The sequence below is a fragment of the Schistocerca serialis genome, chromosome 1 (assembly GCF_023864345.2).
Source record: "Schistocerca serialis cubense isolate TAMUIC-IGC-003099 chromosome 1, iqSchSeri2.2, whole genome shotgun sequence".
In the NCBI taxonomy this organism is placed as follows: domain Eukaryota; kingdom Metazoa; phylum Arthropoda; class Insecta; order Orthoptera; family Acrididae; genus Schistocerca; species Schistocerca serialis.
In genome coordinates this window covers 530,886,885-530,912,573 of record NC_064638.1, presented here as the reverse complement: position 1 = coordinate 530,912,573, position 25,689 = coordinate 530,886,885, and the positions used below count along the sequence as shown (strand labels likewise).

The window sequence follows — 25,689 nt, the reverse complement described above, 5'->3', positions numbered from 1 at the left end:
TCCTTGTAGAGATAGCCAGCAGCCATCTGTTGTGACTGTGCAAGTGCACAATCACCATTGAAGAGTCTTGCGGATAATATAGCAAGTCCATAACCACCACTTGTGCACTCACAAAGTTTTTGGAATTGTCCTTAGAACCAGCAATGCTGTTATCCAGTCCCTTGCTGAATTATTAACACACGTGCAAACACTAACAGTCCCAACTTCTCACATATTGTCCATATACTATGACCAACAGAAACGTGTGCAGTGAAATGTAACTAACAAGTTAATAATATCATGAACTGGTGACAATTACAATTTTATAACATAAGAATACAATAACAAAGGTACAAAATACATCATTAAAACATAACAATACAGATAACATTTGTACTAATAAAGGCTTTACAAAAGAATAGAATTAGACATATACGTCAGTGTTACAGGAATTATGACATGAGTACATACATAAAAGATCAGAATAACTTTCGAAACATCAACTTCACACATGAGCATTAACACAAAACAGAATAAATAATGTCTAAACATCTTTACAAAGTAAATAACACATTATTAATGCCAATTGTATTTGAGGATAACAGTATTCCTCATCATAGTGAATGTAACTTAGTATTAGAAGAGAAAAAAGTTCTATGAAACAGTACACAGAGACAGGAAGAAAACAAATACACAAGGGTACACAAACATATAGTGGGATAACACAAAAGGGAAAGGGCAGGGTTTGTTTTCAGTGTAACATTTGGTACTGCAGTCCAACCTAAAACTTCATTCCATAGATCTTTCGTCTTATTTCAAAATTTGTTTCCACCAAAAAAATCCTATCAAAGCATGCTTTCTGTATTTATATGTTCACATATTTCTTACCTCATTATTTATTTCCAAGAAAATCCTACGTAAACCTGTTGTCCCTAAACCCTACTTTTTTGCTCATATCCTCTTTCAAAATACTTTTTTTGGCCAAACCATTTTCTTATAGCTTCTCAATGCATTTCTTCCAATTCATCACATCTCGTTCTCTCATATAGCCTACCCCATCTTAAGCTAACTTAAATCTACTGAGCTCAGATGCTAAACTAAGGGACGAGGCAATGCAGCAGCACAAAACAATTAACACAAGCAGCAATGACAAAAAATACAGATTGGCAAAGCTAGCAGCAGCAAATGTAATAACTTATATCAAAACATGACATAGCTCAAGCAGAAAAAAATATTACACTAAAAATGGCCATGTCTAATACCTATGTCACATCTTAACACTAGAGTGATGCATCACAATTTATTCTACAAAAGAAATTACCAAGTACTTGAAAAGAAAATTATGAATGCAGTTCCTGTGAAGATAAATGTCGCTTTGTGCTCCCTCATTTTTTTGAAAAAAATTATTATATACTCGATCTGTAGACAGAAAATATTTATATTAGTACATCTATAAAATTTTATTTTAACCAATGCTGCAGTGCAGCTAGAAACTAGATATCAAATGAAATAAGCAACTATGTACAAAGCAAAGCGTAAGAACATCGTTCAATAGTCATGTGGCATTTCATAAGTAGTAAAAAAAATCTCTCATCTAGAAAGACAGTAGTCATAGTCAGGTGTGTAGACAAACTATTTCTTGTCATTTCATTAGGCATTTCAGTAAATATCAGAAAGTACGATATGTTTCCAAGTAATTAGCGTGTCGGATTTGCGATGCTTTCTCTAAAGGAATGACAATGGCCAGGATAATGGCCTCCCTTTTTTTTCCTTCCTGTGCTCTGAAAGGCACGCGCCAATGGCCCTCTCTCCAGGCGTCCGACACAGCTGGGTGCCCACGACGCATTACGTGCAGGTGGTTACTTAACTTTCTTACGGAAATATTTACGACAGCAGTTTCCACTACAGTGACAGTCTCACATAATAATATTTCACAGGTCAAGAATTAGCGTTGCAAATCTGTAGAAAGAAAATCCTATAAATATAAGTGTCCAAATAAAATATTCGTCAGCATTGTGATACAGTCACGCATTTACGCACATTTCATAACTCTTAAAGTACGATTCTTGGTTTCCAACATACTTCTTATTCCTCATATACGGTAGCAACATCTTATTGATCATAAACATATCTCAACAGCATAGTACACATCGTCGTCGTAATAATAACATCATAACACCTCAGTCAAATCTCAAAATCATCGTAGCTTCCTCCAATAATTTCAAAACCTAAAAAAAATTCTCTGCTCATTTCAATAGTGTCATCTACCTCAAACGTACTTTAAAATCATGCTCCCTTACCAAATACATCATTCAAAGCTCTCATAGTATCACAATGATTCCGAAAAAATATGAACAGTTTACAAAGTACAGACAAAATACAGTTTCATAAGTGTGAAGTTACCCAACTGTGTATTGCGTAAACATGTGTCACTGATGTAGTAAAAAAAAATGTTTATCTCTCAGTTAAATGATCAGATAGCTGTGTAATTTATGTGTTAGAGAAATATGGTACCGATGTGTAAAGTTGTATAAGCAAATACCATATTAGCTAGGGTTCCTTGTGGTTGCCACACACATGGTACACAAAGTAAGCGTGTACCCCCCTGAGGATTAATGTAATTATACCCTCAGGTGTTACAGATTACAGCAATGAAATGAAATGTATCACTGAAAACCTTTGTATCATTGTACTTCAAATATCTTTAAAAATAAATGTTTTAAGTACAAAATTAATCACTCAAATGCGTGTCCTGTAGCGCTAAATGTGCGTCTTGCTGTAAGATAATTCTGTGGAAGTGTCGTACTTATCGTCCTCCGAAAGCTAAGTTCTGCAGAAGTCAATGTACTTACCTCATGATAAAAGTGAAATGCTTTATGTATAGATATCTTAGTTATTACGCTTATTGCCATGATGAAGAAAGTACTGTGCTGTAACGTATTGTTGTGCTACGGAAAAGGCAATCTCATTGTAGCTATACCACAAAAGTTACTACTAAAACATGTTTTACTTTGCAGAATAAAACAGAAAAACTGTGCAGAAATAAAACAGAACACTACAAAAGCAACATTGTAAATTGTCACTCATTAGAAGCGTCGTGATAAAACCGTGTAGTTGTCACTTAAACTAACCACTGTGTCGTCTGGTATCTCACAGAAAGTACATTAAACCCAGAATGTATTTTCAAATAAACCAAAATGTTGCATTAAAATCTCATTAGCAGTACCAGTATGTGTCCTAAGTATGTAAGCCTGATAGTCGTTACTTACTCTTCCTAGTACGCGGAATTTCAGCTTGAACGCAATTATCATGCAGTATACGTCGGTAATTTTTCACAAGGTTAGCGTCAATGTTATTTTTCTCTGAGCCAGCCGGCGCACGTGGGTGCCCGCGGCGCGAGTCATTGTCTGTCTCTTTGTTGGCGCGCGTCGTTATTGGGATTAGGAGACCTAACTTCTACAAATTCACCTTGCCGAGAAGGCTCTGCTCTGTTTGAATCCCGCCAGTTCTGATGCAATTCAGGTCTGTCGTTACGATCATATCGTCTGTCGTCATGTCGGTAGTTCCTGTAGTTTCTTTCTTGTCGTTTAAGTGGTGGAGAATTTCTCCCTGAATCGTAACTGCGCGCTGGACCGTTGCGTCTGAAATTATTCTGTCTCCCTTGATAATAACAGTTCTGGTTACCATATTGTCTGTTTCTATGATTGTCTCTGTCATATTCATTACTACGGAAATGTGATCTTTCTTTGTAACTATTATTACTCTGCCAGTGGTTGTCATATGGGTGGTGTCTGTTTTGGTCACGATTTGCATTGTAAGAATAGACCAGTCGTGTCCGGTTATTTTTTCTGTCGTCACGGAATTGTGACGGATGTGACCTGTAGTGATTGTTTTCCTGTTTTCGCATCCCGCGACGGTCTGTGTCAATTTCCAGTTCTTGTAACAGTCCCTGGAATGCTTCAATGTCGTCTTTGCAACGTCCTGCTAAAATAATATGTCGTAAATGTTCAGGCAATTTGAGTAAGCAAATGCGGATGAGTTCTGAGGGGCTGTATGGGTTTGTCAGGTACTGATTCTTGTGCAACATGTCTTCAAAATATTTCACAAGACTGGAGAATTCAGATTGTTCGAAATGTTTCATCATTATGATGCCATGTTTTACGCGGTCTTGTGTGGCTTGAGACCAATATGCTGAGAGGAAGGCATGGTAAAACTCTCCTTCACTGTGGCAATCGTGAATGACCGACCGCATTCTTACAGCTGGTTCATTCTCTAAGTAGCCACACATAAATTCTAATCTGTGCTCTAATGACCAGTTGGGAGGAAAACAATGAGAGAATTGATGGAGCCATGCTTGTGGATGAATGTCGTTGCCAGAATTCTTAAATGTTTTGAATTTACGTGTAGTAATGAACAGCTTACAGTCAAAGTCATCATGTCGGGGAGTCGCATATCGGTCATTGTTACGTCGTTTCGGCGGTTCCATTTCAAAATTCGGTGCACCTTGCCAATTTCTTTCATAACTTCCGAAGTGTCCTGTGTTATTATTTTGTGGTTGTTCCGAATTTCTAAGTCCCTCTTCCCGTATTGGAGCGCGAGTGGCCTCTGAAATACGTAATTCTTGTATTACCTGAGTCAGCTGATCTTGTACTTCCCGGATTTCTCTTTGGTGTTGCGTATTAATTTGATTCTGATTTTGTTTGAATTTCCTAATTTGTTCGCACTCTTCTGTGTCATTAAAGACTACCGGTTTTGTGTCGTTCAGATTATCATCTACCTTCGTAGATAAGTTAGTGAACTGATCCGAAAGTTCGGCTACTTTCTCCGATAGTGAACACATTTCCTCAATGTGTTTTTCTGAACCAAGTTTCAGAGTGTCCATTTGTGTTGAAATCGAATCTACTGTGTTCTTTAAGTTTTCCTGAGTTTTTGCAAGTTGCGTAACCGAATCGGTAGATGCAACTGAGTCAAATTTAGCTTGCAAGGTCTCATGATTTTCATGAACAATAATTTGCAGTTCTTTTATGGCTGCTTCGTGATTCTGTAATGCCTTTTCATACCGCGAAAAAATAGGTTGAAAATGCTCACAAATTTGAGTTTTTACGTCATTACAGACTTTTTGACATTTCGATTCAATGTTATGTAACTCAGTAGTTAAATCTTCACGCGTTTGTTCAAGAGTTTGTTCCAATGAGTCTAACTTTTGAAGCTGTTGCTGTGTTTGTCTCTGATTTTGTTCCAGTGTGTCTAACTTTTTAAGATTTTGTTCCACTGTGTCTAACTTTTTGAGATTTTGTTCCACTGTGTCTAACTGTTGCTGTGTTTGTCTCTGGTGTTGTTCCATTGTGTCTAACTTTTCAAGCTTTTGTCCCATTTGTTGCATTAATTGTAATAACAATGCACTGGTGTCTGAAACATGTTCCTCAGTGCTTTTCGGCAGTGAAGTTGCACCGGCAACATTCACATTTTGACAAGCGGAAAATGTGTCTTGACTCATTTGAGAAAACGGTGAGAACCCAAAACCTGAGTCTGCAGTATTTCCAATATTGTGTTCTGTCATTCCCGATTCCTGAGGCGCGCTGTTGCCGACCAATCGATCGATAACGCTTCCCAGTTCACTACCTGTTTCACTGTCTACACCATTGTTTGCCGCCCGCTCCATTTCCCTATGCGCAATTACCAAATTACTACTTTGAACATTAGTTAATTCATTACCCAGTGGTGCTGGCAAGCTACGCTCGTCGTCACTATCATTTCTCAATTTACTTTGGAGCCTAGTGTTACGTTTTTCACACGCCATAATTGTCACAATATTTCACACGATAACACAGAAAAGCACAATTTGAAGAGCAAAAATAAGAGCACTGAAAATAGTATCTAGTTAATTGCAAGCGTAGCTGCGAAATACTTGGTGCAAATCTATATGCATGCCACAACTGTTTTACTGTACAACAATGAAAGGCTACAACTACAAAGGGGATTCTCTCTACAATTACGCGCTAGCAATAAACAAAAGCTACACTAAATACACAAACTACAAGAAAAAATCAGAAGATTCCAGTGAGGTATCCTGGCAGGGTCGCCATATGAAACGTCCCCTTAGAACAATTATACACGACTGTGCTTAAACTGACACACAATATTTTGTTAGCGCAACGCAATCTGACTTTCAGAATTCCCTACAAAAGAATGGCCCTGACTAACATTAAACTATACCTTTCACAAATCACTTACCTCACAAAAATCTTCGCTGCTCAAGCTACTGCAATACAGCGAGCGCCACTACTGCCAGCTAAATAAAAGATTCAAACTATGGAAGGCACTAACTACTGATAGGGATAGTTAGCAAATGAAAGATATTAGTAGAGAACAAACAATGTATTTACGTTGATATCATCATATATAAATATAGCAGTTCATGACAAATTTCAAAACTCCGCCATCTCTCTCCCCACATCCACCACTGCTGGCGGCTCACCTCCAACTGCGCAACGCTACGCGCTGTTCACAGCCAGCTGCCTAACACTACAATGGCGAGTATTACAACAATGCAAAGCAGCCACAGACTGCACACAGCACAGCCAGTGATTTTCATATTGAGCGCTATGTAACGTTGCCAATAAGAAAACATAAACAGCCTACTTACATAGAGAAAACATAAACAGCCTACTTACATAGAGAAAACATAAACAGCCTACTTACATAGAGAAAACATAAACAGCCTACTTACAACAGATACCAAATGCATATGGCAATCATTTATTAACTATAGTAGAAAGCATAAGGACAAGTAGTTTAAGAGAAAAATCAAGGTAGTAAGTTGAAAATGTTACTTTCACAAGATTCAATCACAAGAATATATCACCAACTTCTTCTGAAATTAAGAAAATCATACATTCTCTCAGAAATAAAAGTTTATTTGGTTTTGATGGTGTTTTCAATGAAGTACTGTAAATTTGCTCCTATGTAGTAAGCCTAGTCTCATCTGAGATATGTAATGCATCACTAGCTCAAGGAATATTTTCAGAGAGACTGAAATATACCATTGTTAAACCCCTCTTTAAGAAAGGTGATAAGAGGGGTGACAATAATTACTGACCTGTTTCACAGCTGACGTAATTTTCCAAAATTTTTGAGAAGGTGATGTAGTGTAAACTAGTACCTCACTTTAGCAACAATACTATCCTTAGCAAATCACAATTTGGGTTTCAGAAGGGTTGCTCTACTGAGAATACCATTTACACGTTCACTCACCAGATTTTACAAACATTAAATAATAAAACAGGGCCTGTTGGTATTTTCTGCAACCTCTCTAAGGCGTTTGGCTGTGTGAATCACAGTAAACTCCAAAATAAATTGACGTTTTATGGGATTGATGGTTTATCCAACTAATTGATAATGTTGTATCTAACCAAAATAATGCAGAAAGTTGTGCTCAGTAATTCAAGAATATAGCCCAGGTACATAATTCTGACTGGGGAGAAATCATGTATGGGGTTCCTCAAGGTTCAATCTTAGGTTCGCTACTATTCTTCAAATATGTAAATAATCTTCTGTCTAGCATACAAAAAGCAAAATTAGTTACTTTTACAGATGACACTAGTGTTGAAATCAATCCAAGCATGTGTACAGAAACAGAAGAAATGGTAAACAAAATAAAAGTATCATTGACTGGTTTTCTATGAATAGTCTCACTCTCAATTTTAAAACGATGCAGCATATTCAGTTCTGCACATCTAGCGGTACAACATCAAATATAAGTGTAACATATGGTGAGGAACTAATAAACAGAGTGGAAACTTCAAAAGTCTTAGGGGTCCATACTGAAGAGAATTTAAATTGGAAAAAACACATTTTGGGACTCCTAAAACAGCTTAGTTAAGCCACACTTCTGCTTAGAATCATTGCAAATCTTGGAGATAGACAAATTAGTAAGTTGGTGGAGTTTGCATATTTTCATTCAATAATGTCATATGGGATAATGCTCTACAGTAACTCATTTTTAAGAAAGAAAGTCTTTCTTGTGCAAAAACGTGATGTAAGAATAATATGTGGTGCTCATCCATGGTCATTTTGTAGACATCTGTTTAAGGATTTGGGCATTCTGACTACTAGTTCATAGTATATTTATTCCCTCATTAAGTTTGTTGTAAATAATCCACTATTGTTCAAAAGGAACAAGGAGGTATATAATTATCATACCAGAAGGAAAAAGACAATCATTACTTTAGCACAAAAAGGGGTGCATGGTGCTTCAACAAAAATTTTTGATCACTCACCCAGTGATATAAAATGTCTGACAAACAGAGAAGTAAAATATGATCAGAAGCTGCGAAAGTTTCTCCTTGACAACTCCTTCTATTCCTTAGAAGAGTTCCTATAACAGTAATACACTAACAGGTAAAAAGTGTTGAGTAGAAATAACTAACTCACAACTGTACATATTTTTGGTAAAAAAGAGAAAAACTATAGAAATGTTCAGAATGTAACCATATGGACAAATTAATTTGTGATGTGAGTGCAGAAAGACTCATTCCACATCATTACTATCTATCATGCAAAATCATCCATGGAACATGTAACTAATTGACTTGTTTGTTATTTCTGTCATGTGCACACAACAACTGTTTTAAATACTAAACATTACAGTACTTACCTGATTAACATAGGTTCACATTTTGTCTTGTTAATCCAACTTTTTTGTTGACATTTTAAAAATAACCAAGAAAAGAAGGAAGAGATGTTGCAAAGGATGTTTTCATAATCCACTTCATGCCACTTTTACTGTATTTGTATAGATATCAGATGAAGCTGAATGTCCGAAACTGATGACTTTTGTTTACTGGTACTGTTTCGTGTTCATTACATTTTCAGCTTTCAATACATATGCACAACATTTCTGATGTTCATTTGCAAAAAAATTACATATGTGTTCTGTATTAGCCAATAAACGTGTGCAATGAAGAAAGAAGATAGGCTTGCTGTAGTATCTTATACATGTCAATAAAGTGAACGGTTACTAAAATATGAAGAAACAGAGCAGCATAGAATTGTACCTCCGTGCAGACTACAGTTCCTGTTTTATTAGATTGCTTGTACATTAGCTTCACTGTAGTTTACACGGCTTCTCGCTTAGATATCTTACCTAATATGTGTTGTTCAGTGTGTGATCAATAGTAGCAATTTACAGGATAAAAAAAGATACAATTTTTTAAGCATGTTCCAGCATTGTGCTATACTATATGTGATTAAGGGAATTGTCTCAAACGCTTAGACCCCGTAAAATGGATATTTTCCTTTAACATGCAAGTAAGTCATGTAACCTGTGTAACTATTACTACCTTTCGAAAAGTAGTCTATTTGCTTATGTTCCTAGAAAATTTCTCACCAGCAACTGTGTTAGTTTGGCAGGAATAACGAAACGTAGCACAATTGGAATGTACATCCACTTTGATCATTTGCTTGATTTTATTTCTGAATTTCATTTTGAGGTGTTCAAAGTGTATAAGACTATACCATGCATTGTGATATACCAAGTGTTACTTCTTTAGTTATCATTTGCATGATACATCATAATGATGTGGAATGAATCATCATGTACTGATATGAATTTGTTTTATGAGTATACCTCCATGCTGATAATTTATTAGTTGTTTCGTATTTTAATCAGAGATGTACATACATTAGTTATAATTCCTATGCATCACTATTTGCATATTACAATAATAGACAACCTTCTGCAGAATAGAAGGAGTTTTCAAAGAGAAAAGTTTTCCGTTTAGTTTCAAATTTTACATTGCTATATGTCGGGTATTTTATATCAATGGGTAAGTGCTCAAGACTTTTGGTTGCAGCATTGTGAACCACTGTTTGTGTTACAGACAACCTTATTGTGGTGTAATGAATGTCATTCTTTCCCTCTAAGATTGTAATTGTATACATCTTTGTCCTGCTGATGGGCAGTGGATTCTTTAAAATAGACTTCCATGAAAAAATAATTGTACTCTGAAATGGATAGATTGCTACTCACGCCGAGCAGCAGGGAAGCAAGGAAAAAACAACGTCCACATAACTTTTCAGCCAAAGCCTTCTTCAGAAAGGAAGTAAAGCACACATACACATTCATACAATCATACACACAAACTCACACACACATGACCACCGTCACTGGCTGTTCAAGCTAGAATCTTTCTTAAAGAGGGTGGAAATGTGAACAATGAATAATTATTGGCAGGAGGAATTTAGAGCATGACAAGCTGCCACAACAATCAGTGGGGTTACGTAGCTGTGTGTTGTGCAGGGAAAAGAGCGTTGATATAGTGTGTCTTGAATGTCTGACCATTTGTGATTTGGAAGGGAATGAAAACATAGGAAATGGGAGAAAGAGTGGACATTGAGTAAAGTAAACCAAATCTAAAGTCAAATGAAAGAAATAAAACTGATACAATAAAGATAAGCAATGCAACCACATTATTCATATATACAAAAAAAGGCTACGCTTACAAATGAAATGTGATTCCTTTAAATTTTAGATAATGTTCAGATCCATTAGTACACCCATAAACAATTCTAGTTGGCGTCTTTGATGAAACAACTACGTCTTCACACAATCTAAGCACCCAACAATGCCGAAACTGGGCATTGAGAGGTATGAATGCGGTAAACGTAGTGCTTTGGGCTACTTAAGATTGCAGATGTCACCTTCAAATCTGTGATGTATTGATGACTCCCTTCTTTTTTTACCTCCATGGATTTGTGTTGTCAGTACTCTAATCATGTGATCTCGGGATGCAGTACGTTTCTCCATAAAGTGCCTTGTACATTTAGAATGTCATTATGTCTCTATTACAAACAGATTCTTTTCATAGAGCTGGCCGGAGTGGCCGTGCGGTTCTGGGCGCTACAGTCTGGAGCCGAGCGACCGCTGCGGTCGCAGGTTCGAATCTTGCCTCGGGCATGGATGTGTGTGATGTCCTTAGGTCAGTTAGGATTAATTAGTTCTAAGTTCTAGGCGACTGATGACCTCTTAAGTTAAGTCGCACAGTGCTCAGAGCCATTTGAACCATTTTTCATAGGTGCTGCGTATTTGTTATAGAAACTTTGCATTTGGTAACTGGACTCTTTATCTTTGAAGAAGAGATGGAGAGGCAATTTTGCTTCTTTGCAACAAGTCTCACAGTCCAAATGCACTCATTTTTTGATATCTATGACAGCCAGCACTAGTTTTGGATTTTATATGGAACATTATCATGTTACTAAGTCCATTGTGGTAAAGTTTTGCTATGATAGCGTTGGAAAACTGCTTAATAACAAGCCAGTACTTTTGGAAGTGCTTCAAAAAGTGCTGAATTGGCCGTACTATTTATTTTCCTCTTTTCTGTAGGCTAAAGCACAATTTTTCTTCATGGTAACACTTTGATCTGTTTATGTGACACATTTATTGCATATACTCCCACAACATTACAAACCAAGTAGAAATGGAAAAAAAACGATCGCTGGTTAAATCGTAGAAAGTCAAATGTATTCCAAGTATTGAAAATATGTATGACATATTGTACACTACGCTTGCTCCCTGCCACCACCCCACTTCCCTCCAGCACACTGAAGATTGCATGAACGTACAATACAGTTCCCTCCATAACATTCATTTAAGCTCCTCAGTCCCATCTGTCGAGGTGTAGAAGGTATAACAGCATGAAAGAAGTGGACAATGACACACATGTAGGGGTCTGATGCTATCTTTGGCACTAATATTTTATGTCTGTTAATCGGATGGTAAAGACTTGAATGTGTTTCCAAAAAGGCAGCTGAATTTTAGTTTGATTACAGTATATGCGTGTGTCTGATTTCTGTTCCCCATTATTGTGGTTCACATTCAGTATGTTGATTTCTTATTGACTTACTTGTAAAACAGAATATACAACCATCAACCAAGATGTGAAGATGCCATTGTGGTGATAAAAATAACTAATGCATACTGTACCAGACCTGCACAGAAAATATATTTAAGATAAATGCTGAAATTTCACTCATTACTGCACGTCATATTTCCCAGCTTTCACATATTTCATAGATTCTCATTTCACATTTAACCTTTTGTTTACTCTTTCTCTCTCTCTCTCTCTCTCTCTCTCTCTCTCTCTCTCTCTCTCACACACACACACACACACACACATATATATATATATATATATATATATATATATATATATATAGGGTGGTCCATTGATAGTGACTGGGCCAAATATCTCACCAAATAAGCATCAAACGATAAAGCTATACAGAACAAAACTCGTCTAGCTTGATGGGGGATACCAGATGGCGCTATGGTTGACCCACTAGATGGCGCTACCATACGTCAAACGGATATCAACCGCGTGTTTTTAAATAGGAAACCCCATTTTTATACATATTCGTGTAGTTCATAAAGAAATATGAATGTTTTAGTTGGACCACTTTTTTCGCTTTGCGATGGATGGCGCTGTTATAGTCACAAACGTACAAGTATGTGGTATCACGTAACAGTCCGCCAATGCTGACGCTATTTGCTTCTTGATACATTACCCGTGTTAAAATGGACCGTTTACCAATCGCGGAAAAGGTCGATATCATGTTGATGTATGGCTATTGTGATCAAAATGCCCAACGAGCGCGTGCTATGTATGCTGCTCGGTATCCTGGACGACATCATCCAAGTGTCCGGACCATCGCCGGATAGTTACGTTATTTAAGGAAACAGGAAGTGTTTAGCCACATGTGAAACGTCTACCACGACCTGCAACAAATGATGGCGCCCAAGTAGGTGTTTTAGCTGGTGTCGCGGCTAATCCGCACATCAGTAGCAGACAAACTGCGCGAGAATCGGGAATCTCAAAACCGTCGGTATTGAGAATGCTACATCAACATCGATTGCACCCGTACCATATTTCTATGCACCAGGAATTGCATGATGACGACTTTGAACGTCGTGTACAGTTCTGCCACTGGGCACAAGAGAAATTACGGGACGATAATAGATGTTTTGCACGCGTTCTATTTAGCGACGAAGCGTCATTCACCAACAGTGAATAATATGCACTATTGGGCAACGGAAAATCCGCGATGGCTGCGACAAGTGGAACTTCAGCGACCTTGGCGGGTTAATGTATAGTGCGGCATTATAGGAGGAAGGATTATTGGCCCCCATTTTATCGATCGCAATCTAAATGGTGCAATGTATGCTGATATCCTACATAATGTTCTACCGATGTTACTACAAGATGTTTGACTGCATGACAGAATGGCGATGTACTTCCAACATGATGGATGTCCGGCACATAGCTTGCATAAAGTTGAAACGGTATTGAATAGCATATTTCATGACAGGTGGATTGGTTGTCGAAGCACCATACCATGACCCACACGTCGCCGGATCTGACGTCCCCGGATTTCTTTCTGTGGGGAAAGTTGAAGGATATTTGCCATTCTGATCCACCGACAACGCCTGACAACATGCGACAGCGCATTGTCAATGCATGTGCGAACATTATGGAAGGCGAACTACTCGCTGTTGAGAGGAATGTCGTTACACATATTGCCAAATGCATTGAGGTTGATGGACATCATTTTGAGCATTTATTGCATTAATGTGGTATTTACAGATAACCATGCTGTAGTAGCATGCGTTCTCAGAAATGATAAGTTCACAAAGGTACATGTATCACATTGGAACAACCGACACAAAATGTTCAAACATACTTACGTTCTGTATTTTAATATAAAAAAACCTACCTGTTGCCAACTGTTCATCTAAAATTGTCAGCCATATGTTTGTGACTATTACAGCGTGATCTGTCACAAAGCGAAAAAAGTCGTTCAGCTAAAACATTCATATTTCTTTATGTACTACACGAATATGTAATAAAAAAATAGGGGTTCCTATTTAAAAAAAACGCAGCTGATATCCGTTTGACGTGTAGCAGCGCCAGCTAGCGGGCCAACCATAGCGCCCTTCAAGCTAGACAGGTTTCGTTCTTTGTAGTTTTTTCGTTTGACGCTTATTTCGTGAGATATTTGGCCCAGTCACGATCAATGGACCACCCCACAGACAAACTTTCCCTAAATTACGCAGTTGTGAGCTATCAAAAATGCATGAAAAGGCAAAAACCCTAGCATTTAAGAGTCTTTTTTTGAAATTCACCACTGTCAAAAGAAAAGGCCATTTTTTGAGCTGGTGGTGTAAGAATACCAAGAAATGACTTCTGCAGATGACCAAAAACTTCGATCAGTAATCCTACACATTTTGCTAACATAACAATAGAGTTCAAACATTTATTCAAAATGCAACCAAAACATCACAGCGCGGTATCAGTTCATCAAAGTATTCATATAACACCAACTCTTTCTCGTTTCATGAATTACTCTCTGTACCTGTAGCATGTGCAGTAATTCTCCATTACTGTTATGAATAAACAGATGGTAAAGACGCAGCAAATACGCGTAATATTAGGTGTTTCGAACGCAGACGCAAGTACAAATAGCGTCGTCCCGAGATCACGTGACACTCTCCATTTGATGTTGACAACATGTCCAGAGATACTTCAACTCTATGCTTAGATCACTTACAGAAATGAGAAAATGAATAGTGGCTATGACGATACCTTGTGGTATCACTTCCTATGATGTTGCTCCTTGAACTGAAACAGTCTGCCATCTGCTTTCTAAAAAGCACTGAAAGGTAACTGTAACAGCGCCTTCCACACCATAGTATTTTAATTTTTTGATTAAGGTCGTATGGGGTATGCCGTGAAATGCTCTCTCTTTTCAGTGCTACCTTTATATTTTTTAGTAAGTCCAGTGCAGCAGTAGTTGTGAATTCTCGCTTTCAAAAACTAATTTTTTTGCACCATGGAAGAGATTGCTTCCCTCGAACCCATGCAAAAGCCGATTTTTCACAATATATTTCATCGCTTTAGGTAAGACTGATATGACTGAGTGAGGGCTGCGAAAATAGGCTAACTTCCGATGCTAACAGACAACGACACAGTTTTGCCCATCAACGTCAAAACTTTCTTTCCTAGAAACCTTGACGGTGACGTCCCGCTCCGATCCCTCGCTTGCCGCGCCGTTAACGGATTGTGTGGATGCCGCCATTCCGTCAAGTGTGAATCGGCTTTCACATCGACAAACTGAAAATATCGATAGCTACTTCGATTACGCTGAATCATACGATAGTTTTGGCGAGTTCTTAGATCGATTTTCAAGTGTTAGACTTGTTTAATGCTTTTTTCGCGGAGAAACCCGTGTGCGGGTATGTGGAGGGGCAGGGATTGCAGACGTAAAGGAAGCTGAGGGGAATCTGTCAGTGTACATCATTCCGTCAGTAGTGAGTAAGGCACGTTATGTGGTGGTATTCCGATTTTAGGTGAAAGAACCCAAACAAATATGGATAAATTAAGGTAAATATGATTCAGAAAGTTCGGTTAGCAAGCCTTATTGCTTTAAGTGCGAATGATCTCCAAACAGTACTTTATTATGCACAATAATAATTCACATCGAATACAAAAAAAAAAAAAATCAATAAAGTAATCATAGATTGGTTGTCATTTTTTGCCTTGTCAAATGAAAATCACTGGACGTAAGTTCGACTGTTGCTTCGTTTGTATATCTGGAGTGGTCACATCAAGTTTGAACATATCTAACGCATGTGTGTAAGACAGATACGGACCAATTGGAGCCCAATCCAACAAGCAAAAGCATGTCAAATTGTATTTTTCCGTCGCTTAGGACCTATTGCCGTTCGTAACATGAAAAACTATTGAAATGCGAACCCTTCCTTTCAGCTGCTAAGCTGGCTTTATTGTTGGGTAAAAGTTAATTATTGTCGAAATACATCACAAGTTTTATTTTAATGTGTTCATGTATCCCATGCTGTTCTGCTCCGGATTTCAATTTTGGGATGATGGTTAATGAGCATTTTCTCCTGATGTTTTTACTCCTGTCATGTGTTTCAGGTTATACATGGTAACATGGAATGTGGCCACCCGACAACCAGAAGAAGATGTGGAAGAGATGTTGGGAATCGATAAAATGACTGATGACTTGTTGCCAGATTTGTATGCTATAGGGTATGTTGCCTTCAGTTTTCCCATAATTCATTACTTTTGCGTATAATATCCAAATAAACAGTTGTTTTTCTTGTCTTGTCAGTATGCAACCTAGGTTTGTAAAGAGCCTAGCATTTGTGTGTTTATCTGTTCTAAGAACAATAATTTGTTGTTGACTCAATACTATTTGGACTGTCAGTTATTCAGAAAATTTTGCAGAGACATGATGTATTGACACTTTTCTTGCTTTCAGCTATCATTATTATTATTCTCTAAAAATGATTAGGCCTATCAAGTTTTGTAGTGACCATACACGCCAATGAATCTGTTTTCAGCCCATGAATATGGGTCTATATAAGTAAAAGGACAATGTGGAAACATTATAGAAGTTCTTCTGCCATAGAATTGAGAGTATTTGAGATGGGATTGCAGGTGACCAAATTTTGGTCATCAGTCTCTTCCTCAATAATTGTCACATCGTATGCCTGTTGCTCCAGACCACATAAATCAGGAAATTCTGGGTCCAGATTGTTTGCTGTGAATTTTCAAGATAAAATAATAATAATGTGTAGTAGTATCCATGTGTGAATTCTGTCATTGATTTCAGTGAACATTATTGAACCTATTCATGTGTAAGTGATTTCATTTTAGACTGCATGAAATATTGATGCATTTGCTTCCTGTGTGTCAGTTTCAGCTTTATTAATACTTGCACAAAGTAAAGTGTAACTCCCAATTACCGCTACTTGTGTTGTAGCTGTCATGCAGGACAGAAGTGACATTAGTCTGTATGAAGTGCTCCTCACCGCATGACAGCTGATGTACAGGGCTGGGAAATGTAGAGACTTCACCGTATTTCAACATTTTTAATGACTTGTGTATGCTGTTTTCCTTCATTCTGATCCAGACTAAATATACATTATGTTGTTTGGAATTTTACTTACTTTCTTTTTCTCATGGTGGCAGCCCTTGGTGTTGAACTGGCTATTCCCTAGGTTCTGCTTTCTTTTCTTTGAGTATTCATTCATCACCTTCCGGCTGACGTAATCTTTGGTACGTAATCTTTGGTCCACTTCTTGGTTTCATGTTCATTTTCCAAATTTTTTTCTGTCCTTGCAGGTGACTGTGGAAGGACACCTTAAAAAGCACCTATTGCATGCAGTTTTAAAGTTCATCTGCACACAGTACCTGCATAGAATATTATACGCACTTCAAGCCAATGCAGTAGCCAATCCGATGTGATGTGATCGTTAGCTGCTATTTTGGTTGAGCTCCCAGACAACACTGTTGATGCCTGAGCTGCTGTCAACCCATGTGTACCAAGGAGCCTGTCTTCTGGAGCACCAGGAATCCTGGCAACAGTTGTAATGTCAAATGGACTTTACTGTGGCCAGATTGTGCCTTTGTGGAGAGCCCTTGATTGGAATATGTGGTGCCACGACAGATATGTCACACATAAATCATTAAATTACAGCAAACTAGTGGCCGTTCTATTACCTTTATCTGATCAGACAGGTATAGAAATTTCATTGTGGAATGTTATAACCCCACTTCTTTCCTTACCCTGGATTTCCATAGGAAGAGGCACAAGCCAGATGTCTGGGAATCCAACAATTTCTCCGTTACTAAGTATGACCAAACTGTTGGGGACACTTGTATTGTGATGAAGCCATTATTTCTTGTAAAACACTTAAAGACGTTGGAAAAAGTGTAATAGATAGCCATTACTTAAAGCCTCATCTGATACAGTCTACAACTCTTCAGCCCTTTGAATGTCTGGGCAATATATCAGTGACTAGTGTCACACACAAAAATGTGTAGCAAAGGAATAATCAGCTACAGAGATCTTATGCTCAGACGAGGCGTTATGGCTAATCTCAAACAACGAGGCGTGCATTTTATCTGCCATGTCGAAAAGGGTCCCAAGGATGATACAACAGGTATAGGTGCCTTTAAAGGGAATGCCCTCCCAGAAAAAGTTAGTCATGATGTACAGGTGTACGTCCCACCATCCATCATCCAAGAGGCACGTCCGATGCTTACCCTTCAGGCATATGTCATCTCACTACATGGCAGACCCAAAATTTGGAAGCTGCAGACAATCACTCCACAAAGGTAGTCGTTGTTAACAATCACGTTTGAGTGTCAATTGCATGGAACAGTATCCTTCGCAGTCACCAGTTTGCCTGATCTACAAGAGAGAAAAGAAAATACAGGAATATAAATATATTAACCGCTATCATATAATGAGATATGAAAGATATATGAACACCTACAGGTGGTCAGTTATGTGAGTCACATCCATCACTCCCACTACCTCAGTTTCTTTCAAATCAGTCTTTCACTGCTCTCCTCTCTTGTGGTTCCCTGTGCCATCATCTTCGGGAACCATGTCCCGCACCCATTTGGAGGAGCAGCTTCCTCCTCCCGCATCTACTGTTGACAGAGGTCTCTGTCTCTCTGGAAACCCATGGACCATAGACCTGACATGAGCCAGTGACTGAAGGAACAATTGCTCGACAGTCCCCGAGGTATTCACTCCCCGTCCATCCCCACTCTCATCACAGATAGGCCCTCACAAGGATCTCAACCACCAAAGCCTGTGAAGGAGAACAAGAAGAATCGGGACAAGGCTAATCTGATGATCCTGAAGGTGCCAGAGCCTCACATGCTGTTGGATTCTGAATTAATGCTCATTGATGTGGTTTCATCCGTGTCAGGGACAGGTTGTGATCCTGGGGTGTGACTGCTCCTCCTGGCCCTTCACAAGTGCTGGACACCTGTAATGTGATAATTCAGTGGAACTGTAATTGGTGTTACTGGCACCTGCTGGAAGTCTCCACCTGACTTCCTTCTCTTCTGCAATTTGCTTTGCTCTATAAGAAACACACGTCACTGATGACTATTCCTCTATGCTCCAGGTGCAGTGTAGTGCATTGTCAGAACTGTACTGGCGCTGAGAGGGCATCTGGAGGGGTCTGTACATTGCTTCGCACAGATGTCATTTAAATGTGCCTTCCTCTCAATACCATATTGGAAGCAACAGCAGTGCAAGTGCAAACAACCTCAACAATAACCACTTGCAATCTTTATTTACCTCTAGGCAGGCCACTTATTTGCACTGAGTTGAACACTAATCCAACTACTCGCCCACTCCCCTTTTCTAGGAAATCAGTATGCACCATCCCCTTTGGGGGAGTACCACTTAGTCTGTTACAGGCCTTCTAGTTGAGCAGCTTCTTACCGCCTATGACCTGTATCCTCAGTGATGGTTCTCCTACCCATTTTATTGTCACCATGCTCCTTTTTCAGTCATTGACCCGACGTCCATCTCTTTCCCAAATCTCATGGCTTCAATAGATAGGTCACTGTGTGACAGTATTTGTGACAGTGGCCACTTTCCAGTGATCCTGTTGCTTCCTTGGCACTGCAAGGTGGACTGACCATCATGTTAGGTGCTTTGAAGAGCAAACTGTCAGTTGTACGCCTCTTGGTGTTACCTTCACCTCATCTGTTATGTTGCATCAATGAAGTTCTGCAAGACGTCTCATACACGATGCTATGCTGCTGTAACTACTATTCCCCTTTCTACTTGTCCTCTCTTTTGCCGGATGGTGCCATGGTGGACCAAAGGCATTGCAGTAACTGTTCATGATCACTGAAGAGCACTGCATTGTTTCAAATAATCTTCAGAAATCAGCCTTACCACATTTAAGTGACCTCATACCATGGCTCGCTACCTTAGTAAATGCAGCACGAAGGAACTCGGGGAGTGCGACATCATCGCTGGGAACATGTATCGTGTCTTCTCTACATATTTCTGTGTGGTGAAACTTCTTCCTGTTTATCTGCATAAATATACATAAAGTGCTTCATACAGTCTTAGTTGCTGCATGATCACAAGCAGTCAGCACGAGAACATAATGATGTGGATTTTTCAATGGCGCCATCACCCCAAGGAAATTTCGTCATTTTGGAAAACAAAAAGTAGCTAATGTAAAATTTATTTTAACATGAACTAACCACCTGAAGATGAACCTGCAACGGCACTATTTAAATAAATAAATAGCATTGCAAAAAGTGGCTGGATGTTGTCATCTTCTGTGTAAAAGTCAATCTATATTTTGTATACAGCGATGGCCACAGAATATCAGCTTTCAACAAAAATAGCATAAAGCATAAATAGGTCTGTTTACAACTCACAAAACTGAAGAACTGTTGAGTGTCATAGACACGCACACAAACAAGACTGCAAACTTCACTAGCTTTATGGACAAATCCTTACACACACACACACACACACACACACACACACACACACACACACACACACACACACACACACACACACACACAAAAACTGTATTGCTATGAGAACACAGAGCCATGACTGCAGTTCATAAGGCAGGCTGAAATGAGAGGTTCTGGTGGGTGGAGTGAGCACGGGAAGAAGAGGCAGGAGAGAGGGTTGGGGAATGGTGATTCACACCTTAGGAGTAGTATGATGAGGGGGAAAGGCTCAGATGTAGATGAAAGCTGACTGACTTTATTTACAGATCTATGCAACCATACCAGGGTCGACAGAAGCGTCCGATCCAACGCGTCGGCTTTGACCCGTGACGTAAGGGTGTTGTTGTGTGTGACCTCATGACGGCGCGGAGTTTGGTTTGAGTGTGGCTGTCTCCAGTTCTGTTTTATCTTATTTTATTTATCTTTCTGATCTGTTCGTTCTATCCCGTGAGATTTTTTTTTTTTAAAAGACAAAAAACACTAATCAGCTACTGAAGCATCTTTATCTTCTATGGGTTGCAGGGGTTACGACCGCTGGGGAGGTGGGTGGGTATTCAGGCATGGCTGTCTTCACTTACACATTGTAGCTACGCAAGGCGTCTAAATTTGTTTATATTTAGTTTGCCCCCCACGCTTCCGTATTTCCCCATACCATACCAAAGTTCAGTATTTTATCTCTATTTTCAGATAGCATTGCAAAATCTGTAAGTGTTGACCTTTTTAACACTATGATGGTGCAAGAGACATTTGCTAACAGTTTGAAGATAAATTATTTTTTTAAAAAATTGTCATCCAGTTAGTATAAATTTGGCGGTTGTACAATGTAAAGTATAAAGATTGTAAACAACATTATTTAACATCTTTAAGTAAACTCACCAAGGTAGCAAAGAAATGTACTGTGGAAGTCTACACAATTATATGAAGTAGTGTCAGTTTCAAATAGCATCAATTCACATGAAAACCTAACATCTACTCATTATTCACCATGAAGAATGAAGAAAAAAAAATTGCTGCACTGTATCATAACTTAGTGATAATTTGACTCTGTAAAACTATAAAAAGTAGTCTTTATTTAGTATTATCTCCAGAATGGAGAGGTAATGAGAATCTATATAGTGTAAATTTCTATTAAAAATCATTTTGATTATGTGTGATAAGTTTCCTTCCGGCACAGTCCACATCTGAAAGTATTTGTTCTGTGTCCACTGGCCTCATTACTGTTCACATTTGGTAATGTTATTTTGATTCTCTTAAATTTCAGTTTTGAACATATAATTCCTAAATTTATTGTGTTGCAGTCTTCAAGAAGTTAAGTCGCAGCCTCAGAACATTCTGATGGATGCCATATTTGATGATCCCTGGACCAATGTTTTCAAGTAAGTCAGCTTTGCTTGTGTAGACTTGACAGACTTTCTCAAAATTTTTTGTTCCCTGTTTCACCACCAGAGAGAGTAAATTTCCAAAGACAATGAAACACTTGCTCTTTTTTATTTCTGACTAAGAAGCCAAATACAAATTTTTATAGATTTATCTTTGAAAATGCTTTCATAATGAAATAATTTCATGAAAGTGGTAATCCCCAATTCTGCTTCCTTAGGGAGCTGAATTTCCAAAAACACTAAAAACTGAGAAGTCAGATTCAGATTTTTATAGATGTAGCTTCAAGAATACTTTATTGATTCTGTGATGATGATTTACTTTCAGAAAATCTTTCACACACTATTTTTCTCTATAAGCAGTTGAATTTTCAAAAATACTGAAACAGTTTGTTGTTGTTTTTTTTTTTTTTTTTTTTTTTTTTTTTTTTTTTTTTTTTTTTTTTATTTGTGACTGAGAAACCAAATACCAATATTTGTAGTTCTAGCTTCAAGATTACTTCAATAATGATATATTTTCAGAAAACTTTTCATCCCCTAAGGAGTCAAACTTCGACTGATCTATTCTTAAACAATGTTTAAAATGTAGGATCCACACCCTCACCAAATTTCATGATTCTACACTTAGCGATTTTGGGTGGGTGGTAGTGGGTCAGTCAGTCAGTCAGTGAGGACATTGCCTTTTATATAGACAGTTAAAAACACACTATATGCTGATATTTTTTAAAAATGGAGGCACATTGTGCATTAAACATGTAGCAGCACTCAAACATCAATCAGCATTTTTCTGTCTGCCCAATAATACCTTGCTGCTTTTATTCACAGTGTAACATGTGTGCACCTATGTCTCACATGAATAACTTGCTTGGTATTTAATTCCAGTGCTTCAGTTTTTCATAAACATTGAATGTAATGTACTCTCTTCACAACTAAGTTTTGTCCATTGTGCAACATCATTTACTTATTGTCATCTTTTAAAGCCAAGTTACATGGGGAAATAAATTTTTTGGAGAACTATTTTGCTAATGTTGAAGTTCACTTTGTGCCACAAAATTAGTCCAGTTTTACTGTTCATAAAAAATAATAAACAGGACTGTGATTAAAGTTATCAGGGGAATGCTTATTGTGGACATTTGGTGACCTGATCTTCAAGATAACAACTTTAACCATCATGTCCCTCCCGTCATAATTTGCAGACCATTGAGTTGACTTAAATTCCCTGGAAGTCTGTTTTGTTGCCTTCTTTGTTACTGTTGCTCCTTGCTACCAATAATTTTAATGAGAATAGAAAGCCAGTGTGCTTGTATGCCAAGATCATTTCCACATTTGTCATTCCATACATACGAGGTGATTACCATCGCTGGTACATGGTTGTATCCTGTCATGGGACCAAGTTGCTGGCACTACTTGATATACTTGCACAGACTCCAGGAAGCTCATAGATAAATTTTTGAACAACTATCATAGATAGTATTAAGGCCTAACTATCAATGAAACAAGCTGTTCATTTAGTACTGGCAGTAGCAGAACAACTGTTTAGCTGAATGTTTTCCTTGTTGTCAAATCAGCTAGATCTTCGAGGAGCTGTTAGCTTTATCTATCCAAGTAAAGGATTACGGGAGAAAAAAGACAAGCCTTGGTACTCCTGTTTATGTATTTTTCCATCACATTTGTCAGCAGCAGAATCCAGCCTGAGATAAAATAATGATAAATGTCATGTTAAAGTAGGAGAAAATTGTCGCAGTGATGAGCAAATTCAAATGAACGTGTGGATTTTTATTTCTGCATGTCTCTGGAAGGCTACTTACTATTAGAACAAAAGTGCTATAAGGATAAGATTGTCCTGGAGCACTTCTTTGGGGGGAGGGGAGCAGTAGGAAAGGGCTTACATCTATAAAAAAATGACAGATATTAAGAGCAAATCCATAATTTGTGGAAAACATGAAGATGAATATTGGAATAGAGGCTTTTGAGGGAAGAAGAATCAAACAGAGCTATGGGTGAAACAAGGAAGGTGAAAAAGCAACAGGGGACAGGATAAAAGAGAGAGACAAAAGAAGAGTTTGTGGAACTGAGAAAAGAACAATAAATTTGTAAATTTATTTATATACTGTATTTATAATGATCACTATTGCTTGTCATACTTTTGTCAGCAAATTTCACTCTTAACCAATGTTTTGTTAGTATTTTATTCTTCTATCTGATATTACTGCTGACCTTCTAAGAATTCGATGCTTGAGTGATACTCTGTCTTATTCTTTCTTTCCTGTTTTATTTTATCCCATATGTTGTGTTTTTCAGCTATAGCTGCACCATAGAGGAATGCATTAGTCAGTAATTAAAACACTGTGTCATGTGACTGTGAAATTGATATTGAGAAGTGTACAAAATATATCTCGCCCCCCTGTCCCTTTCCCCCCTTCCCCTCCCTCCCCTCCCCTCGCCTCCCCTCCATCCTCTCCGACCCTCCTTGTGTGTGTGTGTGTGTGTGTGTGTGTGTGTGTGTGTGTGTGTGTGTGTTTTTCGCTATTAATATTTCAGTCATGACACTGATAACTGATATTCACCAGTTATCGTAAGTCAGTCCTCAGCCAGTTGTTACTATTTTCATTACCCCATTCTTTATTCTTTTATAAAACTATGAAATAAATCAAATATAAAAATAATGCTGAATTTTGTGACTTACAGTTCATTTCTGCAATGTATGCACAGTTATTTACTAATTACTTATACTTCAAACAATTTGAAAAACTGTGCCTGTTGGAATAACTATTAAAGAGTAATGTTAAGTATCATTAATGCTGTTATTGTATTGTTTTTTTTTATTTTTAGAGATGTATTAACAAAACGTGACTACATAAAGGTGAAGACCATAAGACTCCAAGGAATTCTTCTAAGTTTGTTTTGCCTTAGAAAACATTTGCTGCATGTGAGAGATATGGAGACACAATACACAAAAACTGGTTTAGGAGGTATCTGGGTAAGAGCCATTTTCTTTTCTTTCATTTGTTGAGGCATATTTAAAATGGGAGAATTGGGTTGTCAGTGATTCTATTACTAAAGTGTTTGACATTATTCACGACTTCATTTGGTGCACCTTTGTCTTTTAATTTAGTAAACTATAATTTCATTGTTAACTCATTCTTGTACATACCTGTTAATTTCTGAAATAAGAACTTTGATCATCCTTTAGTATATAATTTTTGCAGAAATAGTGTCCACACCTGAAAGATGATACATTAATGTCCCATCATATGCATACTGGGCTTGCTACTTATTGATTTCCTGAGATTAGACTACTTTGGATAACTAGGTTAGTTTTGTCTGCAGCTACCAGCCTGTGGCCAAACTGCACTTCTGTGCAGTATTTGCAGTAGTTGCATTGCTGTTTGTAATGTATTTTTGTATCATAATGGAACAGCTGGTGGGTTATAGATAATGGAAGGAGTAAAGTTAACAACTCACCAGATAGTTGAAGTACAGAGCCATCAGTAGGCACATAAGCAAGACAGAACATTGCTACATTTGCAACAACTCTTTCTTCATGTGTAGGATACTTCTGTGCTGTGGCCGAGGGAGCCATGCCAAATAATGTGCCCCAGGCAGAAACAGCTATGAACTTTATTTACACTCAAATGGAATACAACAAAACAAGTCATTCAGACTTGAATACACAGTACTTGGTTCCAGTCCACTGGTAGGCACTGATGTGCTAGGAAACTACTTATGAGGATGGCAAAGGTGCAGCTTTATCAGTGATGAGCAGTAGGGTTTGAGGATGATCCAGGAGAGATGTACCAGTGAGGTGAAGGCTCATAGCCAGCCAAATGTGGATGTGGCTGTTGTGGAGAAATAGCTCCCTCTGATGTACTGATGAGGTGGCTGGCAGAGGAGGGTGCAAGGTTAGTTGCACACAGACAGGCCACAGGTGTGACTGATGTTAAGCCCAGCATGGAGAA

General features: G+C 38.1%; 1 protein-coding gene across 1 annotated transcript in view; it reads left to right on the top strand.

The window, feature by feature from the left end:
• The first annotated feature begins 15,264 nt into the window (after positions 1-15,264).
• Positions 15,265-25,689, top strand: part of LOC126474939 (phosphatidylinositol 4,5-bisphosphate 5-phosphatase A-like) — an 80,328-nt gene continuing 69,903 nt past the window's right edge. The window contains exons 1-4 of the mRNA XM_050102460.1: positions 15,265-15,416; positions 15,972-16,085; positions 21,653-21,730; positions 24,563-24,710. Coding sequence (XP_049958417.1) covers positions 15,403-15,416; positions 15,972-16,085; positions 21,653-21,730; positions 24,563-24,710 — 354 coding nt within the window. The 5' untranslated portion in view covers positions 15,265-15,402. The remainder of the gene's footprint in view (positions 15,417-15,971; positions 16,086-21,652; positions 21,731-24,562; positions 24,711-25,689) is intronic.